The sequence below is a fragment of the Oncorhynchus masou genome, chromosome 22 (assembly GCF_036934945.1).
Source record: "Oncorhynchus masou masou isolate Uvic2021 chromosome 22, UVic_Omas_1.1, whole genome shotgun sequence".
In the NCBI taxonomy this organism is placed as follows: Eukaryota; Metazoa; Chordata; class Actinopteri; order Salmoniformes; family Salmonidae; genus Oncorhynchus; species Oncorhynchus masou.
This window is the reverse complement of record NC_088233.1, coordinates 42775458-42801657: the sequence shown is the minus strand read 5'-3', so window position 1 is coordinate 42801657 and position 26200 is coordinate 42775458. Positions and strand designations below refer to the sequence as shown.

At 44.3% G+C, this 26200-nt stretch overlaps 1 protein-coding gene across 1 annotated transcript in view; it reads left to right on the top strand.

Annotated features, from left to right (window-relative positions):
- LOC135509532 (fibulin-1-like) overlaps window positions 1–26200 on the top strand; it is a 51274-nt gene that overhangs the window by 21440 nt on the left and 3634 nt on the right. The window contains 3 exon segments of the mRNA XM_064930268.1: window positions 9027–9100; window positions 9103–9171; window positions 9874–10011. Coding sequence (XP_064786340.1) covers window positions 9027–9100; window positions 9103–9171; window positions 9874–10011 — 281 coding nt within the window.

Here is a 26200-nt window from a genome sequence, read left to right as displayed (position 1 = left end):
TGCTCATCTAGAGGTGGCGCTCCTAGTGGCCAAGGACTTTAATGCAGGCTAACTTAAATCAATTTTACCAAATTTCAACCAGCATGTCACATGTGCAACCAGAGGGAAAAAAACTCTAGACCACCTTTACTCCACACACAGAGACGCATACAAAGCTCTCCCTCGCCCTCAATTTGTCAAATCTGACCATAATTCTATCCTCCTGATTCCTGCTTACAAGCAAAAACTAAAGCAGGAAGTACCAGTGACTCGCTCAATACGGAAAGATGGTCAGACTGTTTGACACAGACTGGATTATGTTCCGGGATTCATCCATTGGCATTGAGCAGTATCCCACCTCAGCCACTGGCTTCATCAATAAGTGCATCGACGATGTCGTCCCCACAGTGACCGTACGTACATATCCAAACCAGAAGCCATAGATTTCAGGCAACATCCGCGCTGAGCTAAAGGCTAGGACTGCCGCTTTCAAGGAGCGGGACACTAATCCGGACGCTTAGAATAAATTGCGCTATGCCCTCAGACTAACCATCAAACAGGCAAAGCATCAATACAGGACTAAGATGGAATCCTACTACCACGGTTCTGACGCTCATCGGATGTGGTAGGGCTTGGAAACTATTACCGACTACAAAGATAAACCCAGCCGCTGATTGCACAGTGATGGAAGCCTAGCAGATGAGCTGAATGCATTTTTTTCTCACTTCGAGGCAAGCAACACTGAAGCATGCATGAGAGCACCAGCTGTTCCTGATGACTGTGTTATCACGCTCTCCATAGCCAATGTGAGCAGGTCAACATTCTCTAGGCTGCGGGGCCAGACGGATTACCAGGACATGTACTCAGAGCATGCGCGGACCAACTGGCAAGTGTCTTCACTGATATTTTCAACCTTTTCCTTACTGAGTCTGTAATACTTACATGTTTCAAGCAGACCACCATAGTCCCTGTGCCTAAGAAGGTGAAGGTAACCTGACTAAATGACTACCACTACCACTTACGTCAGTAGCCTTGAAGTGCTTTAAAAGGCTGGTCATGGCTCGCATCAAGACCATCATCCCGACTCCAATTCAAATACCACCCCAATAGATCCACAGATGATGCACTCTCAATCGCACTCCACACTGCCCTTTCCCACCTGGACACAAGGAACACCTATGTGAGAATTCTGTTCATTGAATACAGCTCAGCGTTCAACACCATGTGCCCACAAAGCTCATCACTAAGATAAGGACCCTGGGACTAAACACCTCACTCTGCAACTCGATCCTGTACTTCTTGACGGGCCGCCTCCAGGTGGTAAGGGTAGGCAACAACACATCTGCCACGCTGATCCTCAACACTGGGGCCCCTCCTGTACTCCCTGTTCATCCACAACTGTGTGGCCAAGCACGACTCCAACACAATCATTAAGTTTGCTGACAACACAACAGTGGTAGGCCTGATCACCGACAATGATGAGACAGCCTATAGGGAGGAGGTCAGAGAACTGGCAGTGTGGTACCAGGACAACAACCTCTCCCTGAATGTGAGCAAGACAAAGGAGTTGATCGTGGATTACAGGAAATGGAGGGCCGAACAGATCCCCATTAACATCGACGGGGCTGTAATGGAGCGGGTCGAGAGTTTCAAGTTCCTTGGTGTCCACATCACCAACAAACTATCATGGTCCAAACACACCAAGACAGTTGTGAAGAGGGCACTCCGGTGGCTGAAAGGATTTTGCATGGGTCCCCAGATCCTCAAAAAGTTCTACAGCTGCACCATCGAGAGCATCCTGACAGGTTGCATCACCGCCTGGTATGGTAACTGCTCGACATCCGACCGTACCGCGTTACAGAGGGTAGTGCGTACGGCCCAGTACATTACTGGGTCCAAGCTTCCTGCCATCCTGGACCTATATATTAGGCGGTGTCTAAGGGCCCAAAATAATGTCAAAGACTCCAGTCACCCAAGTTATAGACTGTTCTCTCTGCTACCGCAAGGCAAGCGGTGCCAGAGCGCCAAGTCTAGGTACAAAGGGCCCCTTAACAGCTTGTACCCCCAAGCCATATTACTGCTGAACAATTAATCAAATGGCCACCAGGACTATTTACATATTGACACCCCCCTCCCTTTGTTTTTACACTGCTGCTACTCGCTGTTTATTATCTATGAATTATCACTATCCCACTACCTACATGTACAAATTAACTCGACTAACATGTACCCCCGCACATTGACTCGGTACCGGCACCCCCTGTTTATAGCCTCGTTATTGTAATTTTATTGTAAGTTTTTAGTTTTTAATTTTATTTAGTAAAAATCTATTTCTTGAACTGCATTGTTGGTTAAGGGCTTGTAAAGTAAGCGTTCTACCTGTTGTATTTGACGCATGTGACCAATACAATTGCATTTTATTTTATTTCTGAATGTGTCGGCACCAGGGACTCGGGATGTGGCTGCGGTACTGATGTCATGTTAATCAGGCCTTTTGATTTGAACGTCTGGATTGTTTTTTGTTTTTGTAGGCTAGGCTACCTATTTAATTATTTGAGCCTTTAGCAGTCATTCAGATCTCCTTCCCAATGCTCAGTGCTTCAGTTTATTATGTTGCTGTCCAGCGGTTCTGAATTTGCAATGCACCCAACTGTCCACGTTTTTCGGTCCAATAGCCTTTTGATTTGAACATACGAAACGTTTTAGGGTGTGTTCTAGGCTGTTTAATTTCATTTATATGTGTTACAGCACATATGGTTTCACTAATAAATATGTTGACATGAAACCAAATGATCAGTTTCTGTCTTTAGTCCTTTTTAGATGGGCTATATGGGCTACATGGGCTACGGTATAGGTCGAATATGATAGTCTGCCTATAACCAACCTGAATAGGCCTGTAAAGCCATTCTTAATCTATTCAGAGCTTAGAGAAATTAATCTAATTGGAATTTAGCTATTATCAGGCTGGTTATTATCAGGCTGGTTATTATCAGGCTGGTTATTATCAGGCTGGTTATTATCAGGCTGGTTATTATCAGGCTGGTTATTATCAGGCTGGTTATTATCAGGCTGGTTATTATCAGGCTGGTTAATGCGATGCATGTCTGTTGAATTTGGAAAAATCCACCCACACTCGGCCCTGCCCCACCTGCTCAGCCACTACTACTGTTTTGCGGCCGTGTCATACTGCATACTTTTTACTAAACGGATGTGCGAAATAGTATGTAATGTTGAGTACATACACAGTTTAAATGACAGAGTAAAGTTATCTGTAATTGAAGAAATTTTTACTCTGCCACATACAACATTTGGTACTAGTCTAAAAGAGTAAAACGTACTCTGGCAACAGTTATTTTTTCACAGTTGTATATGCTGAAGTTAACGTTGATATTTAACTCTACGCCATTGCGTTTCACTTTGTACAGTATTAATTGAAAATAAATCAGTTACTTTTATAACTCTCTGCAGGGGTGTTCGTTATTCTAGAGTTCATTATTTAGAGTTAATTCAAGTCCTGTGTTGTCAAACTCAACACTATTTGGAGGTTTACATGGGCACATTTCAGGGTGTTATATTAACGTGTCATATAAAGGTAGCTTGCAATATGACATCCAATCTTTGTTGGTATCGATTTTAAAGTGAGGATTGTCCAGCAATTTTATATCACCCACAACTTCTTTGCATGTCAGAGCAGGGAGAAGAGCACTGTTGTTAGAGACTACCTACATAAAGTAAACTGGAGAAGCCTTCTCAGTAAGAGTTGCAATAAATCCAACCACTTACAGATTAGATTAGTTTAGGAAAATGTATGTTACATATAACATTGTGTGGATCAGAAATAATTATGGTGAAAACACAGATTTTGAAACAAACAATTCAAAAAATTTACCTGCAACAGAGCATGCTGAGAAATATGACAATAACTCCCAGATTTGTGGATAACTCCATAGTTTTATCAGGTGATGGGGAAACAAAGCTTTCTGAAGTATTGAGGTTTACAGCCAATTGTGTCGAAAAAAGGTTTATTATTCATCACTAGTGGCACCTGCTGGTCAAAGAATTTAGAGCAGCCAAGTGATTATAGATGACGTCCCACACACTGTAGTGCATACACAGCATAACCTTTTTGTCTTCTACCAAACCAATCAGGTGGTTGTCTGACAAAACGACGTTTGGACATCATTGATCACGTGCTTCTGGTAATGTGATACAGGCATCAGTACACTGCTTAGCGATTTTGACACATGCCTCGGAGCTCCTTTATTAAATGTAACATCACTAATTTAACCACCTGATTGGTTCAGTATTGGTTTGGTAGAAAACAAAAAGGTTATGCTGTGAATGCACTACAGTGTGTGGGATGTAATTTATAATAATTTGGCTGCTCTAAATTATTTTGACCAGCAGGTGCCACTAGTGTACACTGTGTTGATCAATGCCTTGAGTAAACAACCTATTTTCGACAGAATTGTCTGGAAAACCTCAATGCTTCAAGAAGCTCTGTTCTGCATCACTAGTTTTAACTTCCTATCTCTGGTTACTGTTAATGGAGTTCAAAGTACTCAGTCCCAATTAACTCCAGTTATCAACACTAACTCCCGGGAGCATATCACTCTGTTCAGGGTTAATTCCAGTAGAGTGAATTTAACTCTAAATGTTTTTACTTTGTCATTTCAACTTTACTTGATTTACTGTGTCGTATGCAGTTGAAGTATGCAGTACGTTAGTATGGCCAACGTCACAAGCTTGTCAGGTAAGGAGTTCTCAGTTAAATTCTCATGATTTCAGGGAACTCCTTGTGGGTCAAGAGAACATAAGCCTTTTCACTCTACTGAGCCCGAGTCAAGCATTACTGGGCTGGCCTGGTTACACATCCAGGATGTGGATGGAAAGGATAATGTGAAAATAAAGATATCAGAGCCAGCACGGCATGGTCGGGTCGGTATAGTGTGGATCAGGCACCAGTTATTTTATGGCCACTGCTCTATAGTGTATACACAACCTAAAGCCCATCTCCAACTCCTACCTCTGTATGGACGCTGTGCCCAATGTTGATGCACAATCAGTTAGGATTCAGTTAAAGCATGTTCTGTTATATTCCGTGTTAATGCAGGCAGTTGAGTGACGAAATGTAATACTTTGCTTTGATATGACACTTGCCGTTCCACAGAAACACATGAGGCTGCTGATTCTGATGTGACTTTGTCCCTACCAACCTAGTCCCACCCAGCTAGCAGCATGCCATGCATGGCAAATCAAACTTATACCTCTCTATTTTCTCTGTTTCTCTGTTTGTTCTATCTGTCCGTCTTTGTCTTCTCTTGTTCTGTCCCTGGCCCTTGTCTTTCCTTACAGTCGTTGTGAGCCCTTGCTTTGCAATCAGTCTAGCGAGTGCCTGGCCTCGCCTCTGAGAATAACCTACTACCATCTCACCTTTCCCACCAACATCCCTGTGCCAACTAACGTCTTTCGCATGGGCCCGTCCAACACCGTGCCCGGAGACCACATCCAGATTGCCATCGTCAGCGGCAACGAGGGCAGCTTCTTCAGCTCTCAGAGAGTACCCTCTGGTGGCGTGATGGCTGTGGTGCAGCCCATCACCGAGCCACAGGACTTTGAGCTGTCTCTGGAGATGAGACTGCTGCGTTACGGCACCACCAGCACCTACCTAGCCAAAGTCCTTGTGTTTGTTGTCCAGGAGCACCCTATAATGCCGGTCCAGAGTAGGGAGTAGTAGCATAGCAACAAAAATAGGTCTGTAACGACAACAGCAAAAAAAGAGCAAACACTGCCACGATAAGCAAACACTAACACAGCTGACGTAGACCTAAAGCCGCATAGCTGTCATTTGTCTCCTTGTTTTTGTTCCTGTTTTGTTTTCGTGATTACTGTAGCTTATTCCATGTATTCCCCAGCAAGACAGGCCAAATGTAATGTCCTCTGTTGGAGGTATGTTGTTTGAATGGCCACTAGGTGGCACTCTAGGGCCGGGTATTGAGGTAGTTGCCTGGGGATGCCTATTGATTACTGTACAGTATTGTGAATGATCATTTACATGGTGTAGTCCTAATATCTTAGTGTTGATTTGTTGAATAAATTGAATCAGACGTTCAATCCGGATCTACTTTCTAACAGACAGTATGTTTTGTGGACAGCATCAGCTATCTCATTTTGAATAAGAGAATTACATAGCTGGGGGCACTATTACCTGTAACCTAAGTATGCAGTTAATGTATGGGGCAAGAGTATGTGATTTGTAAAAACATATTTTCAGTGGCACATCTGTTTTAATAGAACTGTGATATTCCCGTAGGTGATTATCAATGTTTTATATGGCGTATTAGCACTGTCAAGTCATGGTTGATTTGGTGGAAGCAGTTAATTGTTGGATGTACATACTTCTAAACCGGTCTCACATCCTGCACCAGCCTATTGATATTTTAGGAATAATGTGAAATGCACAGATAGATTCTACTGCATACTGCGTGTATAAAACCAAGCACACAGTGAATCAAATACAAGGCAGGGCTAGTGACAGGTGATGGGATGCAGTCGTGGAAGACAAGGAAATATGTCTAGCACACAGTATAAATAGCCTGACGTGCCGTTAGGCCACTAGTCAGAGCCTGCCTGGGCTGTGGCTTAAAATAACTGTAAATTCATGTGTGGGTACCAGGTTCCTCCTGGCCTGTCAGAGCAGTAAGGATGCACCTCTCTATTGGGGATATCCTTAAAATAAAAAAAACATGGCGGTCGGGACACAGCTACAGAACACTAGGTTTTCCTCTCTACTCTGACACTGAGTTATGGGGATCTGGGTTCTGGCCGGTGGTCTGAACAATTTGTGGCGGAGCAACATCACCGCTCGGAGAATGAATGATACCCTGCTGTATTTGTGTTGGGGCGTTATCAATGAGCAGACTATAAATAATAATTACCCAGAAAACTTTGCAGCGCTTGACCAGAGGACTTCCATCCCATCCAACAGTCTGTTTTCCTTTCTGGTCTTGAAGTATTGGGGTTTTTTCTGTAGGGCTGGGTCTCTCCGGGCCACGTGAGCTGGAGAGAGAGATGAGAGGACTGGGACGCAAGGGCCTTCCTGTGGCACACACACCACGCACACACAAACACACACACACCGCACACACACACCACCCACGCACGCGCACGCACACACACACACCACGCACACACAAACACACACACACCACCCACCCACGCACACGCACACACACACACACACACGCACACGCACACGCACACACACACACACACACAGAGGCCATAATTAGCACTCTTCTCCACTTGCTGTCTTGTCTTTGATGTACCCCGCTCTGGGCGAGGGGCAGTTCACCCTGGGTCATTATAATCTCGTCAATTTACTCTGTGGCCCAGCGGAGCAGAGCATTCGCCCTGTCCTCCAGGGCCTGCTCTCCCCTCTCGCTGCTGCAGGCCGAAGTATTATAAACTTGGAGAACATTTTGTGGCTTTGGCCTGGACCAAAGCAAAACTTGGACCCAGCCGCTAATTGCTAATTACAAGCCCCTACCCAGTGGCGGCTTTACTTTTTGTCAGGGGCTTCTCCCCTCTCTCCATGTAAGGAGCCGTGCAACCCGAGCCAGGTTCTGGCCTGGAGTTGAGCTGCTGCCTATAGGTCCCACGAGGAGAGATAATGAACCACTATGTAGCTACATTATATATTATACTGGAGCAGTGGTGGACGTTGACTGGATCTATACATGTTACTCTTGGAAACCAGAGCCAAATCATATAGGCACTGGCCAGCTACTTACAGGGTGACGCACATTGCATAAACTTCTGTTTGAAGCCCATCCACACAAGACTATTTAAGCGGCATATAGGGTATTTTGGCTGTTTGGACTAGGTTCATAGAGAAGCTGAGTTCATTGGGAAGAGCATGATACATCCTTACACTACACCAAGCTGAGGAGATAACAGCTGACGTTGAGTTGCAGAATTTGTTTTGATATGTTTTGTAACCAGGACCTCTCTCGTCATCCCCAGGGCCTTGATGATTTAAAGACGGGGCTCTGTCCCTGGTGCTTGGTGGTGAAGAAGCAGTTCCTCTCAGATTCCAGTACAGGTTCCTGGCAGCGTAGCGGCCCTGTAGTTGTAGGTATGCTGGTGGGTGGCGTTTGTTTCAGCGGGGTCTCCCCTTGAGCTGCCACTGATTAGACTGTGAAATAAACCGTCTTAAATAATGGGATGAGAGCAGCTTGGAGCGCTTGGGAGTTGTCTAGTCATGTTCTTCACAATTTAGGAGACTTTTAGAACCCCCCTCGTCCCATAAATTCTCCTCAGGGGATTATCAGATACGAAGCCGGGGACACACGCTCAACAAATCCAAAATATTTTCCCGCGAGCAGGTCGTGCATCATTCTCCCATCTCCTCTTAGTATTTCATATTTCACTCCTCTTCTCTCCTCAAAATAACCCCACAACCGGTGCATCAGAAACTGAACCATATCAGAAACTGAACCACCACATCAGAAACTGAACCACCACATCAGAAACTGAACCACATCAGAAACTGAACCACATCAGAAACTGAACCACATCAGAAACTGAACCACATCAGAAACTGAACCACATCAGAAACTGAACCACATCAGAAACTGAACCATATCAGAAACTGAACCACATCAGAAACTGAACCATATCAGAAACTGAACCATCCACGTCTACCAAAGCCTCCAGCAGGCACAATCTGCCTGCTGTGTGATCTTTGTCCGTCATTGTTTTATTATTCTTGCTAGCCACATTCAGTACCATTTTTATTATATTTTTTAATGTCGAACATTATACCCAGCATCCCCCGCTGTCGTCGGACAGATCGTGTTTGTGTAGCGGTCTTTTCACAGGCCCTGCTGAGTCCCTGATTGTGCGGTTGTACTTCTCCCTTTGAAGAGGATGCCCTGTCATTGTGACCACCAGGGGAGGAACTGAAGGCGGTTGGTGCCTAAAGGCTTTTTATAGTCTCACCCCTAAAGGTCAGAGGCTGTGTGTGCATGTTTTTCTTCTCTTAGCAGGGCGAGGGTTGAGCGCTCAGACACCATCCGCTGTGTGAAGTCATGCCAGCCCAACGACATTGGCTGTGTCCTGACCCCGTACACTCCATCTCCCACACCGTCATCTCCCTGCCCACCTTCAGGGAGTTCACCAAGCCAGAAGGTAGGTGGCGCAATCTCAGACACTTATTTGGATTACAGCTAACTTTCTTGTTTTCAGAACCAGTGTTTTTTCCACTGCATGTTATATAAAAAAAAATATTGCAAGTGTAGTCCTTTTTTTTATGTTACCTCTTGCCCAAAATCAGCCAATGCTTAAGAGTGTTGTTGACAGCGTACTTGTAATGTCGTGCACCAGACATATCCTCCCAAACTCAGTATATATTTGAGCTGTGTTCATCCAAAGCCTGGGGATGAGGTTAATGTACTGGTAACACTATCAAGTATTGGCTAGCCGCTAGCCCAAAACCAATGACTAAGTGTCACTTAGGATGGATCTGACTGACTGACCACTGTAATCACACACAGACAAACCGAGACAAACTTGGTCCTACATGTGGTGCATGTTTCAGACACACTCATCCTCAACTTCATGGGAAGTTAAATCCTTGTTGTTTCTCATGAGCTCCTCATCGGGGTGTTTAGGAATTGCAGGCCTCCAACTGAACAACAGCACTGAACACCCATTTGCCCCGTCATAACCCCCTCTGCACACAATAAACCCAGAGCTCAGCCGCCTCCCATTTAATTGTCTTCCCCCGAGGAGAAGTTGGCACGAGCCTGGCTGTTTCAATCCCAGCCTGATTATGTGGGTTTAAAGCTCTGTAAAGCTCTTTTGTCTCTAATTGTTATCTTCTTCCAACAGAGATCGTTTTCCTGAGAACCATGTCGCCGGCGCACTCCTCCCCCCAACTCAGCTCTGACATTGTCTTCGACATTCTGGAGGGAAACGTCCAGAACTCCTTCGACATCGTCAAGCGACAGGAGCATGGCATGATTGTGGGTGAGTGGAAAGAAAGGAGGAGGGAAGGTGGCTAGGAACAGATCGTGGGTGAGTGGAGTGAAGGGATGCAGCTAGCTAGGCCATACGTCGCTTGACTTGGTTATTAAGGTATAAGTAACTCCTCAAATGACTAGGGACAAATAACAATAGCAGGAGACCACTATGGGTTCTCCCTAGTCCCGAGGCCTGGACGGATGGATATTTAATTTGCTCTAAGACCCCAAAAAAATAGTGGTTTTCTGACCTAATTTCGCATTACGAAAAGGTTTTTTTTTTTTTTTTAACCAAATGCATATGTGTCTCCATGTGAGAGCAGAGTGGGGAGGAGAAGAAAGAGAAGCCTTGGATTGAAAAGCATGAAATTCTCCGTCATAAGGATGCTCCTGTGACATAAGTACATCTGACACGCACTTCTAATAACATTTGCACTCTGGTGGCATTTGGGAGCTGTCAGCGTCTTCTGTGGCCCTTTATGTCTCCCTCTAGAGAGCTGTCCTTTGGGTTGTCCTCCGAGACCAATGAAGGACGGCATTCTCTTCTTTATCCACCAAACATTTGGCGACAGTTTGTCCCACACTTGTGGGAAAGCACCATTTAATGAACTTATTGACCGCCATATTTTTTTCAAACCTCTTAAGCAACAAAGCCCTTCTTCTCCCTGACAGATTATTGTACAAACGATGTACAGAGATGGCCTTATACTTTTGCATATCAAGCAGTCTGGATGTGCATAATATCTTTCCATGTGCGTGTGTACATGTCTATGACTAATAGCAGTCCTTATATAGGCCTTGAGACAGTCATGGACACTAGCGGCAATCAAGGCTCAGATCTAAGTCTGTTCATGTAAAACAGAGAGGAGAGGAGCCCTAATGGGTGTGACTGTATGTGGAGCCTCTGTAGTTTAGGAGCCCATCCCTCTACTGTGGCCTCCACTGGTCTGGTGAAGATCCAGCGCTGCTCACGGTCTCTGGGGAAGATGAACCGAAGCCTGGCCCCAAGAGGACGGGGGTGTACCGGTGACACATAGTTTGGCCCTCTTGGATGTTTTGGCTTTGCGATGGGAGGGTGGCGGGATGGGGACAGTGGGAGAGAGAGTGAGAGATGCACACTGTGCTGATGGATGAAGGCATGGCCTGTCACTACATACATCTGTCTCTTCCCAGAACTGATCAGGGAAAAAATGGAGAGAGCGTGCCAAGCAGTCATCAGCTCATAGGCTATGGGCGCACTCAAGGTCTCACATTGCACACATATATGTCACACAGACACACAGGTGCCCACACACAAGCGTACACAAACATAACTCTAACAACCACGCAATAGAGTACAGATACTATCTGTTGAGTTCGGTGGTTATCGTGTCATTGCTTTTGGGGGTATAAATGAACCATCCTTTGGTATTTGGTACCTACTTCACCACTCCTCAGAAGTTAAACCGGGTGCATGTATGCGAGAGAATGTGTGTGACTTGCGTATGTGAGAATGAATGTGTGTGTGTGTGTGTGTGTGTGCGTGCGTGCCCAATGTGTGCAGAAGTCATCTTAGGCCCTTGTGATTCATGTGGTTAAATGTATTGTTCCATTTCCCCCACTAGCCCTCAGTGTCTTGCGGAACATTAGAGTTCTTTAACTGACTACCACATGAAAGGCCTCGCTGCCCTGTTTGTGAGGAGCCACTTCTCTCCCAAACCCTAGGATGCTTATTGGATGCAGCTCTCACGTGTTAGCCTTAGTCGGCCATGTTGACGTGCTCTGCTGACAAAGGCTTCGGTCAGTGACTGTCTGCTTTGAAGTGTCCGTGTCCGTGATTAGCTATGGAGTTTGGTTTGTTCTGCTCAGTGGTGGTGCTCTGCTCTGATTTGTTTGGCTACTGACTGTGGCTTAGCTCTGTAGCTAGCTGACGTGTAAACTATCCATACGAGTTGCGTATAAATCTACTTTGTGAGTGAGAGGAAAGTACTCCTTTGTATTCACCAATACCGCTTTTAATAGACTGACCACTTTGACCAGCGTAAACCGTTTAAGTTTGGTACACTGCTACTTTGGGAAAATGATTCTGAGTTGGGGCTCTGTTTCACACAGTGACGCACAGTCTCACCCACTCTCACACTGGCTATACAACGAGCCACACACTGCGAGAGAGTCGCACCACTCTTCTGTAGTCATCCATCAGTGTCGTAGGAGAGGTTTTCCCAGATCTGTCACGTCTGGGTGACAGCTTTGACAGCCAGCCGCATCTGTGCGAACACAACAACCCCCAACGCTCGAGAAAACATGATCACAACCAATAAAACACTCACCGAATCCAATGTCCTGGAGCCCAGGGCCTAGCCCAGCACCACGTACTGCCACTACCGCACAACGGACGCTGTGTGGTCGTGGCAGTACATGGTGTCTTACGGCACTACAGGTAGAGATAAAGTAGATCCAGCTTGATGGTGTGTCATGACTGGGACATCATCACTGGCACATCAGATGACGCATATTTGTAAAGGCAAATGGTGAAGGAAGAGGTATGCATTACTGAGACGATCTTGCACTATCACACGTGCACTTCTGATTTGGTCAGATTGAGGACAAAGTCTCTTTGAAGGGACAGGATTGGATGATTGATTCTGGAAGCCAGCAGGTGGACTGCAGAGCTACTCCATTTAAAAACAAGGGTTTTGTGGTTCTGTGGTCTGCAGCACAGGGAGCAGGTGGTGGTCCAGAATCAGGGGCTTTCCTCTGCTGCAGCTTGTTGTGATGGTAGTGATGTGTGTGTGTGTGGTGTGCTACAGATTGATGGTGGTCTCGCCAGTGGTGTTGGTGGTTCCCCCTGTTTGACTTCCTCTCCCAGGCCATGCTTTCCCAGTGGGACTAATATTGTTTTAACACCACTCCCAGTGAACGCATGGTGTGGATGGACTGAGCTCACGTCATGCTCATGTTAGCAGGCAAAGGTAGCCATGGCTTGGCTAGGGCTGGTACTGAGGGTGGGAATGAAGATGAGAATAGGGATGGGGCTGAGCTGGAGTAGCAACATGTGATCTATATTCGAAAAGAAAGAGGGTGGGAGTAGCATCTCCAGATTCTCCACAGAAGGGTTCGAAGCTTTCCTTCTGGCCACCATGAGTGGGGAAGTGAGCCAACCATCGCAGGGTAGTTCCTCAACCTCATCCTTTGGTGATGCTAGTATCATCCGACAGTAAGTCAAAACCACCAACAATGGTCCATATAAAGCTTCCCTGGACTGACCAGAGGGCCCAGAAGCCACAGCTTGATTCCAACCATTGTGGAGAGCAGGTAGAAAAATGCTTGTGGTTCAATTCTTCCCAAACAATTTGGAATGCCTGTTTTTTTATGTTATTGGCATGGAGATGGCGGGCTGTGAAGGGAACCATGGAGTAAGTAACCTGTCTGTGTCTGTGTCAATGGAGTCTTCCACAGTAGCTGGTGTAATTTGGCCGTGGTGTATCAAATATTAGCAGAGTGTTACTGTGGAAGAGTGGGGCTTGAGGCTTAAGTCTAGGAATGTGTCTGAAATGGCACCTTATACTGTATAGTGCACTAGGGTGATTCCTCACAAAACTAGAACAAAAAAAAGACCATGATTTTCTGAATTTTCACAAAGTCCTTTGGAGGAAGGATTGTTCACATTGATTTGACATATGTATCTTAAAGCATAATTGAGAAATGAATATTGAATATTTGTGACATTTTGGCCTTACCCAGCCCTGCTTTAAAACTTCATAATGTTTCATCGGTAGGTGCACAAAGCTGTTGGTGTCATATGACACTTTAGCGCTTGCTATGTAATATGAGTATTATTTTTTATTTCAAACACACATTTCTTACGTACATTTATGGATATTGAAAAATATAACATGAATATTGAAAATATAAAATTTCAATATAGTGTTTGAAATAAATATAATCTACATGTATATCAAAGTTCCTGAGTGGGATCTATGCTAGTTTTAAAGTTATGGCCCATTTTCTACAGAGAAATTGGCATAGTAGGCAATGTAACCAATCACAGCTCTCCTTTTATTTGTATCATTGCACATCCATCATCGACCATTTTGAATCCATTTTGACATTCACTCTGTTGGTAATGGTTCATAAAGTACCATAGATCCCACTGTGGAACTTTGATATTCCCATAGAGTATATAGAAAAATTGGCCAAATAAAATGTTTTCAATATTCATGTTTATATTTTTCAAAATTCATAGATGTAAGATTTTTATTGAAATTGAAATACTACTCATATTACAGAACAAGCAGAAAAGCAACTACAGATGAAACGTTATGGAGTCTGAAAGGAGGCCTGGGTAAGACCAAAATATCAAATATTCCAAAACCAATTAATTATTTCTCAATTATGCTTTAAGATACACATGTCAACAATCCTTCCTCCAAAGGACCCTTCTAAGGATACAATTCCCCCAAAAATCATGATCTTTTTTTGTTCTTCTAGTTTCACAAGGAATCAAACGAGGCAATAGGTTGCCATTTCAGGTGCAATCTAGTTTATGTGTTGTCTTTGTGTGGTTCGTGTGGAGCTGACGACAGCACTGTGAAGGGTATGGTGATAAGCAGAGAGCGGGAGAGGAGAGCAAGAGAAAGAGGGAGATAAAGAGAAAGAGAGAGTGAATGAGAGAGAAAGAGAGAGAGGCTGTCTTGTCAGGGGATGATCATGAATCATGACGTGGCATCAGCAGGCCCCACCAGAGCGGGCCAAGCCCATGAAGAATCCCTGCCTGCTTGCCTGCCTGTCACTGAGGGGATTAGTACAGATAATCAAAACAGTGTCTTCTCCACCCGACAACCCCACAGCACAGCCAAACACACAACGCCTTCTCTTCCCCGGGTTGGTCTACACTGATGCTAGATATTGTCACACACACATGCGCCCACAGAATGTATGTAAGCTTGCATGCAATATTGCACTCTTCTGCATACGCCTGCACATACAATATGCCTACATACATCCTCACACACATACTATACCCACACACATTGAGACACCATGGATTCTTACTGTAAGTGTATTACAATAATTGCCAGACATAGCTAACTAAGTACTTGTCTCCCTCTCCTCTGCGCTCCACTTGATTTGTATACAGTTGTTCATCATCACTCCCTACTAGTATCTCCACAGCCACGCAGCTGTTTACTTCAGCTTTATTTTGATTATTTATATTTGACTAATTTATTTCCACATTATGTCAGTGGAGGCTTCTCAGAGGAGGAAGGGGCAGAACACCATCCTCAGTGAATTTCATAAAAATTGAATACACTATAAAATTGTATATACACTATATACACTACTCAAAAAATAAAGGGAAAACTAACATATCCTAGATCTGAATGAATGAAATATTCTTATTAAATACTTTTTTCTTTACATAGTTGAATGTGTTGACGACAAAATCAAACAAAAATTAACAATGGAAATCAAATTTATCAACCCATGGAGGTCTGGATTTGGAGTCACACTCAAAATTAAAGTGGAAAACCACACTACAGGCTGATCCAACTTTGATGAAATGTCCTTAAAACAAGTCAAAATGAAGCTCAGTAGTGTGTGAGGCCTCCACGTGCCTGTATGACCTCCCTACAATGCCTGGGCATGCTCCTGATGAGGTGGCGGATGGTCTCCTGAGGGATCTCCTCCCAGGTCCGCCAACGACCTGGCCTAAAGCATCCGCCAACTTCTGGACAGTCTGTGGTGCAACGTGGCGTTGGTGGATGGAGCGAGACATGATGTCCCAGATGTGCTCAATTGGATTCAGGTCTGGGGAACGGACGGGCCAGTCCATAGCATCAATGCCTTCCTCTTGCAGGAACTGCTGAGACTCCAGCCACATGAGGATTCGCATTGTCTTGCATTAGGAGGAACCCAGGGCCAACCGCACCAGCATATGGTCTCACAAGGTGTCTGAGGATCTCATCTCGGTACCTAATGGCAGTCAGGCTACCTCTGGCGAGCACATGGAGGGCTGTGCGGCCCCCCAAAGAAATGCCACCCCACACCATGACTGACCCACTGCCAAACCGGTCATGCTGGAGGATGTTGCAGGCAGCAGAACGTTCTCCATGGCGTCTCCAGACTCTTGTCACGTCTGTCACATGTGCTCAGTGTGAACCTGCTTTCATCTGTGAAGAGCACAGGGCGCCAGTGGCAAATTTGCCAATCTTGGTGTTCTCTGGCAAATGCCAAACGTCCTGCACGGTGTTGGGCTGTAAGCACAACCCCCACATGTGGACGCCGGGCCCTCATACCACCATCATGGAGTCTGTTTCTGACCGTTTGAGCAGACACATGCACATTTGTGGCCTACTGGAGGTCATTTTGCAGGGCTCTGGCAGTGCTCCTCCTGCTCCTCCTTGTACAAAGGCGGAGGTAGCGGTCCTGCTGCTGGGTTGTTGCCCTCCTACGGCCTCCTCCACGTCTCCTGATGTACTGGCCTTTCTCCTGGTAGCATCTCCATGCTCTGGACACTACACTGACAGACACAGCAAACCTTCTTGCCCCAGCTCGCATTGATGTGTCATCCTGGATGAGCTGCACTACCTCAGCCACTTGTGTGGGTTGTAGACTACGTCTTATGCTACCACTAGAGTGAAAGCACCACCAGCATTCAAAAGTGACCAAAACATCAGCCAGGAAGCATAGGAACTGAGAAGTGGTCTGTGGTCACCACCTGCAGAACCACTCCTTTATTGGGGGTGTCTTGCTAATTGCCTATAATTTCCACCTGTTGTCTATTCAATTTGCACAACAGCATGTGAAATTTATTGGCAATCAGTGTTGCTTCCTAAGTGGACAGTTTGATTTCACAGAAGTGTGATTGACTTGGAGTTGCATTGTGTTGTTTAAGTGTTAACATTTTTTTGAGCAGTGTATATAAATACTAAATATAATCACATCACCAAATAATTGATTAAAACACATTACCTTGCAAAGAAGGTTGACAGTAGCCTCAACAGAAATTGATGATAAAATTATTGTGGGGGCTGTCTTGTTAGACTTCAGTGCAGCTTTTGACATTAACGATTATAGTCTGCTGCTGGAAAAACGTATGTGTTATGGCTTTACACCCTCTGCAATAATGTGAATAAAGAGTTACTTGTCTTACAGAACACAGAGGGTGTTTTTTAATGGAAGTCTCTCAAATATAATCCAGTTAGAATCAGGAATTACCCAGGGTAGCTGTTTAGGCCCCTTGCTTTTTTTCAATTTTTACTAACGACATGCCACTGACTTTGAGTAAAGCCAGAGTGTCTATGTATGCGGATGACTCAACACTATACACGTCAACTACTACAATGACTGAAATCAATGCAACACTCAAAAAAGAGCTGCAGTTAGTTTCAGAGTGGGTGGCAATGAATAAGTTGGCCCTAAATATTTCTAAAACTTAAAGTATTGTATTTGGAACAAAACATCCACTAATCCCGAAACCTCAACCAAATCTTGTAATAATAATGTGGAAATTCAGCAAGTTGAGATGACTAAACTGCTTGGAGTAACCCTAGATTGGAAACTGTCATGGTCAAAACATATTCATGCAGTAGTAGCTAAGATGGGGAGAAGTCTGTCTATAATAAAGCGATGCCCTGCCTTCTTAACAACACTATCAACAAGGCAGGTCCTACAGGCCCTAGTTTTGTCGCACCTTGACTACTGTTCAGTCATGTGGTCAAGTGCTACAAAAAAGGACTTCAGAAAATTGCAATTGGCTGAGAACAGGGCAGCACGGCTGGCCCTTGGATGTACTTAGAGAGCTGATATTGTCACGTTCTGACCTTTATTTCCTTTGTTTTGTCTTTATTCAGTATTGTCAGGGCGTGAGTTCGGGTGGGCAGTCTATGTTTGTGTTTCTATGTTTTTTTCTATTTCTGTGTTAGGCCTGATATGGTTCTCAATCAGAGGCAGCTGTTTATCATTGTCCCTGATTGAGAACCATATTTAGGTAGCCTGGGTTTCACTGTTGGTTTGTGGGTGTTTGTTTCCGTGTGAGTGTTTGTCGCCACACGGTACTGTTTTGGTTTGGTTATTTCACGTTATCGTTTATTGTTTTGTATTTCATAGTGTTCAGGCTTTTCTTTTTAAAATCGTCATGGGCACTTACCACGCTGCGTATTGGTCCGATCCTTGCTACACCTCTTCAGACAAAGAGGATGAAATCGGCCGTTACAGATATTAATAATATGCATGTCAATCTCTCCTGGCTGAAAGTGGAGGAGAGATTGACTTCATCACTACTTTTATCTGTGAGAGGTATTGACATGCTGAATGCACCAAGCTGTCTGTCTAAACTACTGGCACACAGCTTGGACACCCATGCATACCCCACAAGACATGCCACAAGAGGTCCCTTTACAGTCCCCAAGTCCAATACAGACTATGGGAGGCACACAGTACTACATAGAGCCATGCTACATGGAACTCTATTCCACATAAAGTAAGTGACGCAAGCAGTAAGCAGCATTTAAAAAACAGATTAAAAAAGCACCTTATGGAACAGCAGGGACAGTGAAGCAATACAAATATTGACACACACACACACACACACACACACACACACACACACACACACACACACACACACACACACACACACATGGATTTAGTACTATAGTTATGTGCTAGTGGTAGAGTATGGGCCTGAGGGCACACAGTATGTTGTGAAATCTGCGAATGTATTGTAATGTAATGTAATGCTTTGCCAGCAGCTAATGGGGATCCATAATCCATAATAAATACATATACAAACAGTACTCTGTAGGGTAGCACCATGGTGTAGCCGGAGGACAGCTAGCTTCCATCCTCCTATGGGTACATTGACTTCAATACGAAACCTAGTAGGCTCATGGTTCTCACCGCCTTCTTTAGACTTACACAGCTTCCAGAGGGCACCCTCCAGACTATTAGAACTATTGCAGTATGAACAGACATGTTGTCCACCCAATAAAATGATCAGAGAATGAATCTAGTATTGAAAGCATAACCTACAGCTATCTGGCACTGCAGCGTATAAAATGTTGTGAGTAGTTGACTCAAAGAGAGAGAAAGACAATAGTTTTGAACAAATTAATATCTTCTAAAATGAAGGAGAAGCAAAAGAGGAATAGTGAGAGAGATCTCATTTGTTTTCACTTCTAGTTACACTTACTTAGCTATCAAATGCAGCTAGCTAGTTTAGCCTACTCAAACACCCTGCTCAAACTGAGGGATGCTATGTTAGCTAGCTGACTATGACTTTCCAATACAACACTGGACATTTTCCAAGTCAAGGTAAGATTTTGGTATTGCTAATTTATTGCCACTGGGGCCCACCGGTGTAACTGCTTACTGACTGTACATTGTAATGTTACTGCATGATTGTAGTGGGTTTAGTAACGCGTTAGTTCTGACTATAGACGTTACATTAGCGAATATAGTGAGAACGATGTTGGCTGTGTGTATCAGTTTGGCTTGGAAAGGTTTTTTCGCCTGGTCACATATAGCTGATGTGTTGTGCATTGAAGTCAACAAGCGAAGGGAAGAGGTGAGAGGAGGAGAGCGCATAGATGCGAGAAGGAATACAACGTGGCTGCTATGAAAGTGAACTGTGTTTATGTGTGATCGCAAATTCTGTTGAAAAACATTTCTTAAACGGAAGCAAATGGAACAAAACGGGGATTAACATACCTTAATTTGTCCAATAGAAACTCTCGTTTGCAAATATTGGACTAATGATTACTAATGATGCAGGCAAGAGTGTGCTCGGCGGTATTGAATGTCACATATTTGTCTCTCGACCTATCTGCACATACGTTGTAAACTTTCATTCATAGGCTACCTCAGGATGGGTATAGGGAACATTTGAATATTATGTAGTAGCCTAAACCTATCGCTGTTACATTGAACTAGGTGAATGGAATATGAATGAGAGTCATCCAGTATGCTGTGAAATAAGGCCAGTCTCATGAAAAAAAATCGTCCTCCCTCATCTTAAATGGCACCGACCGCCACTGCTTTATGTATATATTTTTGGCCAATACAGATAATGTAATGAAAGGTATCCAGGGATACTGACATACTGTATCCGTTTATCAAATATGGATCCAAAAGACATTCAGGAAATGCGCATGTTGATAAATCAATGTTTCCAGAAAGTCCACCAAATCCAGCATCAACTTCTGTTGTAGGTTTTAATGCCATGTTTCTAGATATAGAGTGCTTTTGTCTAATTTGTCCTATGCTCCTCAGCGATAGTTTAGGTTACTGTACAAGGTCACTTTTACTACGATGTGAAGGTCACAATAAATATAATGTGACTATATGTTACTATATCATCAATGCTACTCATCCATTAAACAACCACTGAACATAGAAAATCCAAGAAAAGCAGCAATCTTTTCCTTCCAGCTACTGTAGCTACTTTTTCAATGATGTCACAAGCAGTGGAGCATGATTGCATGCGTCCAACGGTTCATTTGATCTGTAACTGTGACTCATTGCTAAATGACCTTGAAATACCAAACCACATGAGCTGGCCTTTCAGACTGGGGGTGTTCAGTGCTCACGTCTCCTTTGGAGTGGTCAAGGGACTGTTTAGACAGCCTGGCTGGACTGCCCAACCGTCGGTCAGTTGGTTGTGATCAGGAGCTATACTAAACACACAAGAAAGGCCTGTCAGGCCCGTGCCCTATGGTCCGGTCCCCAAGGGGTTTCATGCTAATCCTATGCCTCTCTCAGAGCGGACTGGGCCTGGGCCGTAGCGTGCTCTGCCTGGCCTTTGTCCAATGGTTTTACAGCACGGAGTATGCATCGCACCACGGCCAGCGTGTCATTATACAATACTGTGGTAAGGCCGACGCATGCTTTTCATTTGTTTCTGGTGTTAAACCCGTTCATTTTGGATTTTGTCATACACTTCCTCGCCGAGTTGTAGAAACCAGAAAACCCCGAAATTGTACTGTTTACATGTAACCCTTTAATATTGTATCCCTCGCAGCCTCCTGACATTTGCTTCACTTTGTTTTGTGGCAGTGTCTCCTCTGCTACCATGTATTTAACACTTAAAATACCACCCCTTACTACGCCAATGAGCAGCCATTTTGACTGCAACATTCTAACTGTCTAATACACTGCTCAAAAAAATAAAGGGAACACTTAAACAACACAATGTAACTCCAAGTCAATCACACTTCTGTGAAATCAAACTGTCCTCTTAGGAAGCAACACTGATTGACAATAACTTTCACATGCTGTTGTGCAAATGGAATAGACAACAGGTGAAAATTATAGGCATTTAGCAAGACACCCCCGAATAAAGGAGTGGTTCTGCAGGTGGGGACCACAGACCACTTCTCAGTTCCTATGCTTCCTGGCTGATGTTTTGGTCACTTTTGAATGTTGGCGGTGCTTTCACTCTAGTGGTAGCATGAGACGGGGTCTACAACCCACACAAGTGGCTCAGGTAGTGCAGCTCATCCAGGATGGCACATCAATGCGAGCTGTGGCAAGAAGATTTGCTGTGTCTGTCAGTGTAGTATCCAGATTATGGAGGCGCTACCAGGAGACAGGCCAGTACATCAGGAGGCCGTAGGAGGGCAACAACCCAGCAGCAGGACCGCTACCTCCACCTTTGTGCAAGGAGAAGCAGGAGGAGCACTGCCAGAGCCCTGCAAAATTACCTCCAGCAGGCCACAAATGTGCATGTGTCTGCTCAAACGGTCAGAAAAAGACTCCATGAGGGTGATATGAGGGCCCGACGTCCACAGGTGGGGGTTGTGCTTACAGCCCAACAACGTGCAGGACGTTTGGCATTTGCCAGAGAACACCAAGATTGACAAATTTGCCACTGGCGCCCTGTGCTCTTCACAGATGAAAGCAGGTTCACACTGAGCACATGTGACAGTCTGGAGACGCCGTGGAGAACGTTCTGCTGCCTGCAACATCCTCCAGCATGACCGGTTTGGCGGTGGGTCAGTCATGGTGTGGGGTGGCATTTCTTTGGGGGGCCACACAGCCCTCCATGTGCTCACCAGAGGCAAGACAATGCTCGACCTCATGTGCCTGGAGTGTGTCAGCAGTTCCTGCAAGAGGAAGGCATTGATGCTATAGACTGGCCCACCCGTTCCCCAGACCTGAATCCAATTGAGCACTTTTGGAACATCATGTCTCTCTCCATTGACCAACCACATTGCACCACAGACTGTCCAGGAGTTGGCGGATGCTTTAGTCCAGGTCTGGGAGGAGATCCCTCAGGAGACCATCCGTCACCTTATCAACAGCATGCCCAGGCATTGTAGGGAGGTCATACAGGCACATGGAGGCCACACACACTACTGAGCCTCATTTTGACTTGTTTTAAGGACATTACATCAAAGTTGGATCAGCCTGTAGTGTGGTGTTCCACTTTAATTTTGAGTGTGACTCCAAATCCAGACCTCCATGCGTTGATACATTTGATTTAAAATTTATAATTTGTGTGTGATTTTGTTGTCAGCACATTCAACTATGTAAAGAAAAAAGTATTCAATAAGAATATTTCATTAATTTTATTAGTTTATGTTACTGTAGGGGATCTCACGTGTGGAGCGCAAAAGAACAGCGGTTATTCATGGAAAAATTTACATTTTGAAATGTATTTAGCAAGGGTAAGTGTTTTGGAAACCTCAGAATCTGCTCTATCTGATACTATATAGATCTCAGAGGAGGCTGGTGGGCTATATGAGAACGGGTTCATTGTCATGGCTGGAATGGAATGAATGGAATGTATCAAACACATCAAACATGGAAACCACGTTTGACTCCGTTCCATTGGTTCCATTCCAGCTATTACAATGAGCCTGTCATCCTATAGCTCCTCCCACCAGGCTCCTCTGATAGAAATCAAAACGTCTTACCTGCATGTGACTCTATAGGATGATTAGAAAAAGTCACTTTTTGGCAATCCAGGGAAAGAAATGACTTGTCCTCCTAAAACTAAAAACAAATTCCGTTCGTGATATCCAGTGGCGACCAGTCATGCAGGGCAGAGCCCCACCTGTTTTGAGCCCCACATTTTAGCTTAAAGAAATCAGGGTTGCCTGTTTTGCATGTTATTTTGTTATTAATATTTGTTTGCAAACAATGTAATTTTTTTTAAATAATAATTATTGAGTTCGAATAATTGTTATCTTTTTTTGCTTTCTTGAGTAAGGCCGCTCCAAAATGCAGGTGTTTCAGACTACCTCAGTGCTTTCTCTGGTGGTGGGGCAGCCAATTGGAAAATATGGAGTGTAGGGGTTGGTAATGTTCTCTAGTTGCGCCGTGATCGACTCAGTGTTCTGTCACTCGTGGGGACACTACGTCACCGCCAAATCTAAGGGTAGAGCTCTGAAAATTCAAGCCTCTTGGGGGCTGCCATAGAGATACATTAGAAGTGCCCATCCAAGAAGGCTCAAGGTCATTGGCCACAGATAAAATGACGTTACATAACGTAATATCTACAGAAGCTTTGATTGGACTGAATCTTAGCTAGCAGTCATCATCAAGTCGACAATCTACTGGAAAATCTTCTTTAATCCTTGTCATATGAAGACAAATAATGAAAATCAATTATAGATGAAACGTATCAGTGCTCAAGAGCTACGACCTGAAGATCACTGACGTCATCATGATTCAACCTTGTTTTTTCCGAGTTCTCAGTGGTCTTGATAGCACCATAAATCCAGAGAATGCCAGACTTTGATGACAAAGTTTAATGACAAAATCTGTCCACGAAGGACCGCCGCGCCACCTTCCAAATCAAGTGAGCACATCACAACAAGGTGAGTCCAAAAATGTATTGTATGCTGCTGCATAGATGATGTAATATGTCAGGGAGATATGTATACTGTAGCTGAGAAAGTAATACTAAGTGTATGTTGTGTAGTAAGCTGTTAGTAGCTCATGAGCTTCACCCTAATAATTTGGTATATTTTCCCCTCTTAATTTCGCCTACTTTTCTGACTTGGTGGTGTAACCTATAACCTATTACATATACACCTATTTACATGCTAAAATCACCAATGGTGATATCTAAATTCGAACAACATATGTGTGTTAAATATACTTATTTAGGAAAATTCGAGGAAGGAGGGAAGCATGACTTTAAAAAATGTAAGAGATATTTCAATTTTAAATTCATATGCAGTCAAAATGACTGCCTCAGCGCCTCTAGTGTTAACGCTTTTTTTCTACTTACAGGCTATGTTATGGTGTGCCGGAATGTTCTATGGAACAGGGGGTTTGTGCAGCTGTGTGTTTGATGGAGGTTGGAACATGGTGGGGTCACCTCTGCACCCTGCGGCAGATATACTACCTCAACGCACTCCCAGATATACTACCTCAACGCACTCCCAGATATACTACCTCAACGCACTCCCAGATATACTACCTCAACGCACTCCCAGATATACTACCTCAACGCACTCCCAGATATACTACCTCAACGCACTCCCAGATATACTACCTCAACGCACTCCCAGATATACTACCTCAACGCACTCCCAGATATACTACCTCAACGCACTCCCAGATATACTACCCAGGGATAGCAGAGCACTACTTTCAGACGTACTGTAGGCGTACAATCATATCCTGGAATGTACTAGATACACAAAGTAGCGGAGAGATGATATCAGTGAGAGATCTGGTCTTTTTTATTGTTTATGTGTAAAGGCCTACACCTCAGGTACTGACGATATGATTGCATCAACGTAAAACCTGGTAGCTTTGAGGTTTTCACCTCACCACAGCTCGTGACTGAGTGAAATGTTTGCAATAATTATGTGGTTGTGGTGGTTTGGTTTCACCTCAGATTCATAGCTAGTATGTTGAGCTCCAGCTGTCACTGTAGATGCCTTGTCTTCGTGGAGGATACAGTACTCTGTGTGCTGTGGATGTGAAACATGCTGAAGCATAGAGCCCTTATAAGGCTTCATACGAGCCTCTTCAGGTGTAACATCTGGCTGGTCTAACTGCGCAATTAAAACTTGGGATGATTAAGAGGAACACGCACTGCATGCACTACATCACTCTGCCACTTGCTGAGCTATGTTGAGCCAATCAAGGGACTCAGCTGCCGCACCTCACTGATCAGTGACGACATGCAAAGCTGCTGACAGTAGAACTGAGCAGCGCACCTGAGAAAGCTGTGAGACGCCTACAGGCGTGACAGAGTTGCCATTTAGATATTGAGGAGTTTTGACTGTGGATGCTCAGGACACCATTTAGTTGAATCCTACATTGTCTAGTGTATTTTTTTTTATATCATGTAAATTTAAAATAATGTAACATTTCGCTTCTTTGTCCCTCCAATTTTCATTTGTCCTTGAGATATTTTGTTTGCGCCAGCAGCAAACTTGGCCCCAGCTGAACCCTGTAATAAAAAACATTTAGAGCCTCCATTGGATTCGGGTCACATTTATGATCTGAAACCATTGCTCTACTCCCAATAAAACAGGGCTATTGTGAAAGTGAAACCCATGCCGTATTGTGGTGTGCCATACTGTATTTATAATGAGTGATATGTTTCATTGTGCTCGTCTCGCTCTCGCTCGTCTTGATTGGGTCTTCCAGTTCATCCAATATTGAACCCTGTGAACTGACTAACTTTGAAGTTACATGGTAAAATTTGAACTTCATGAACTCTGTTTCTTCTCACCTTTATTTAACCAGGCAGTTCAGTTAAGAACAAATTCTTATTTTCAATGACGGCCTAGGAACAGTGGGTTAACTGCCTGTTCAGGGGCAGAACGACAGATTTGTACCTTGTCAGCTCGGGGGTTTGAACTTGCAACCTTCCGGTTACTAGTCCAACGCTCTAACCACTAGGCTACCCTGCCGCCGTATATCTTGTTGTACGTCAACGACTCACATGCAGTGGATCAATTCCCAAACTCAGTCAACTTTATGTCTACATTATCTCTCCGTATTGAGTGAATATTTGGCACTTGTATAACTGAACAGCATGCCACCTCCATTTGCTGGTGATGATAATAATAGTTTCATATACGCAAAGCACCAATCTGTTTTTCCATGTCCTTTATTTTTCTGAACATTAGTGCTGCAGCACTGTCGTTGAGTTCACACAGAGGTTCCTTCTCTCTGATGAAGCTGACGGTTTGGAAACAATAAAACCCCCGTCCCGCTCCCCTCAGTCTCTCAGCCCTGTGTCA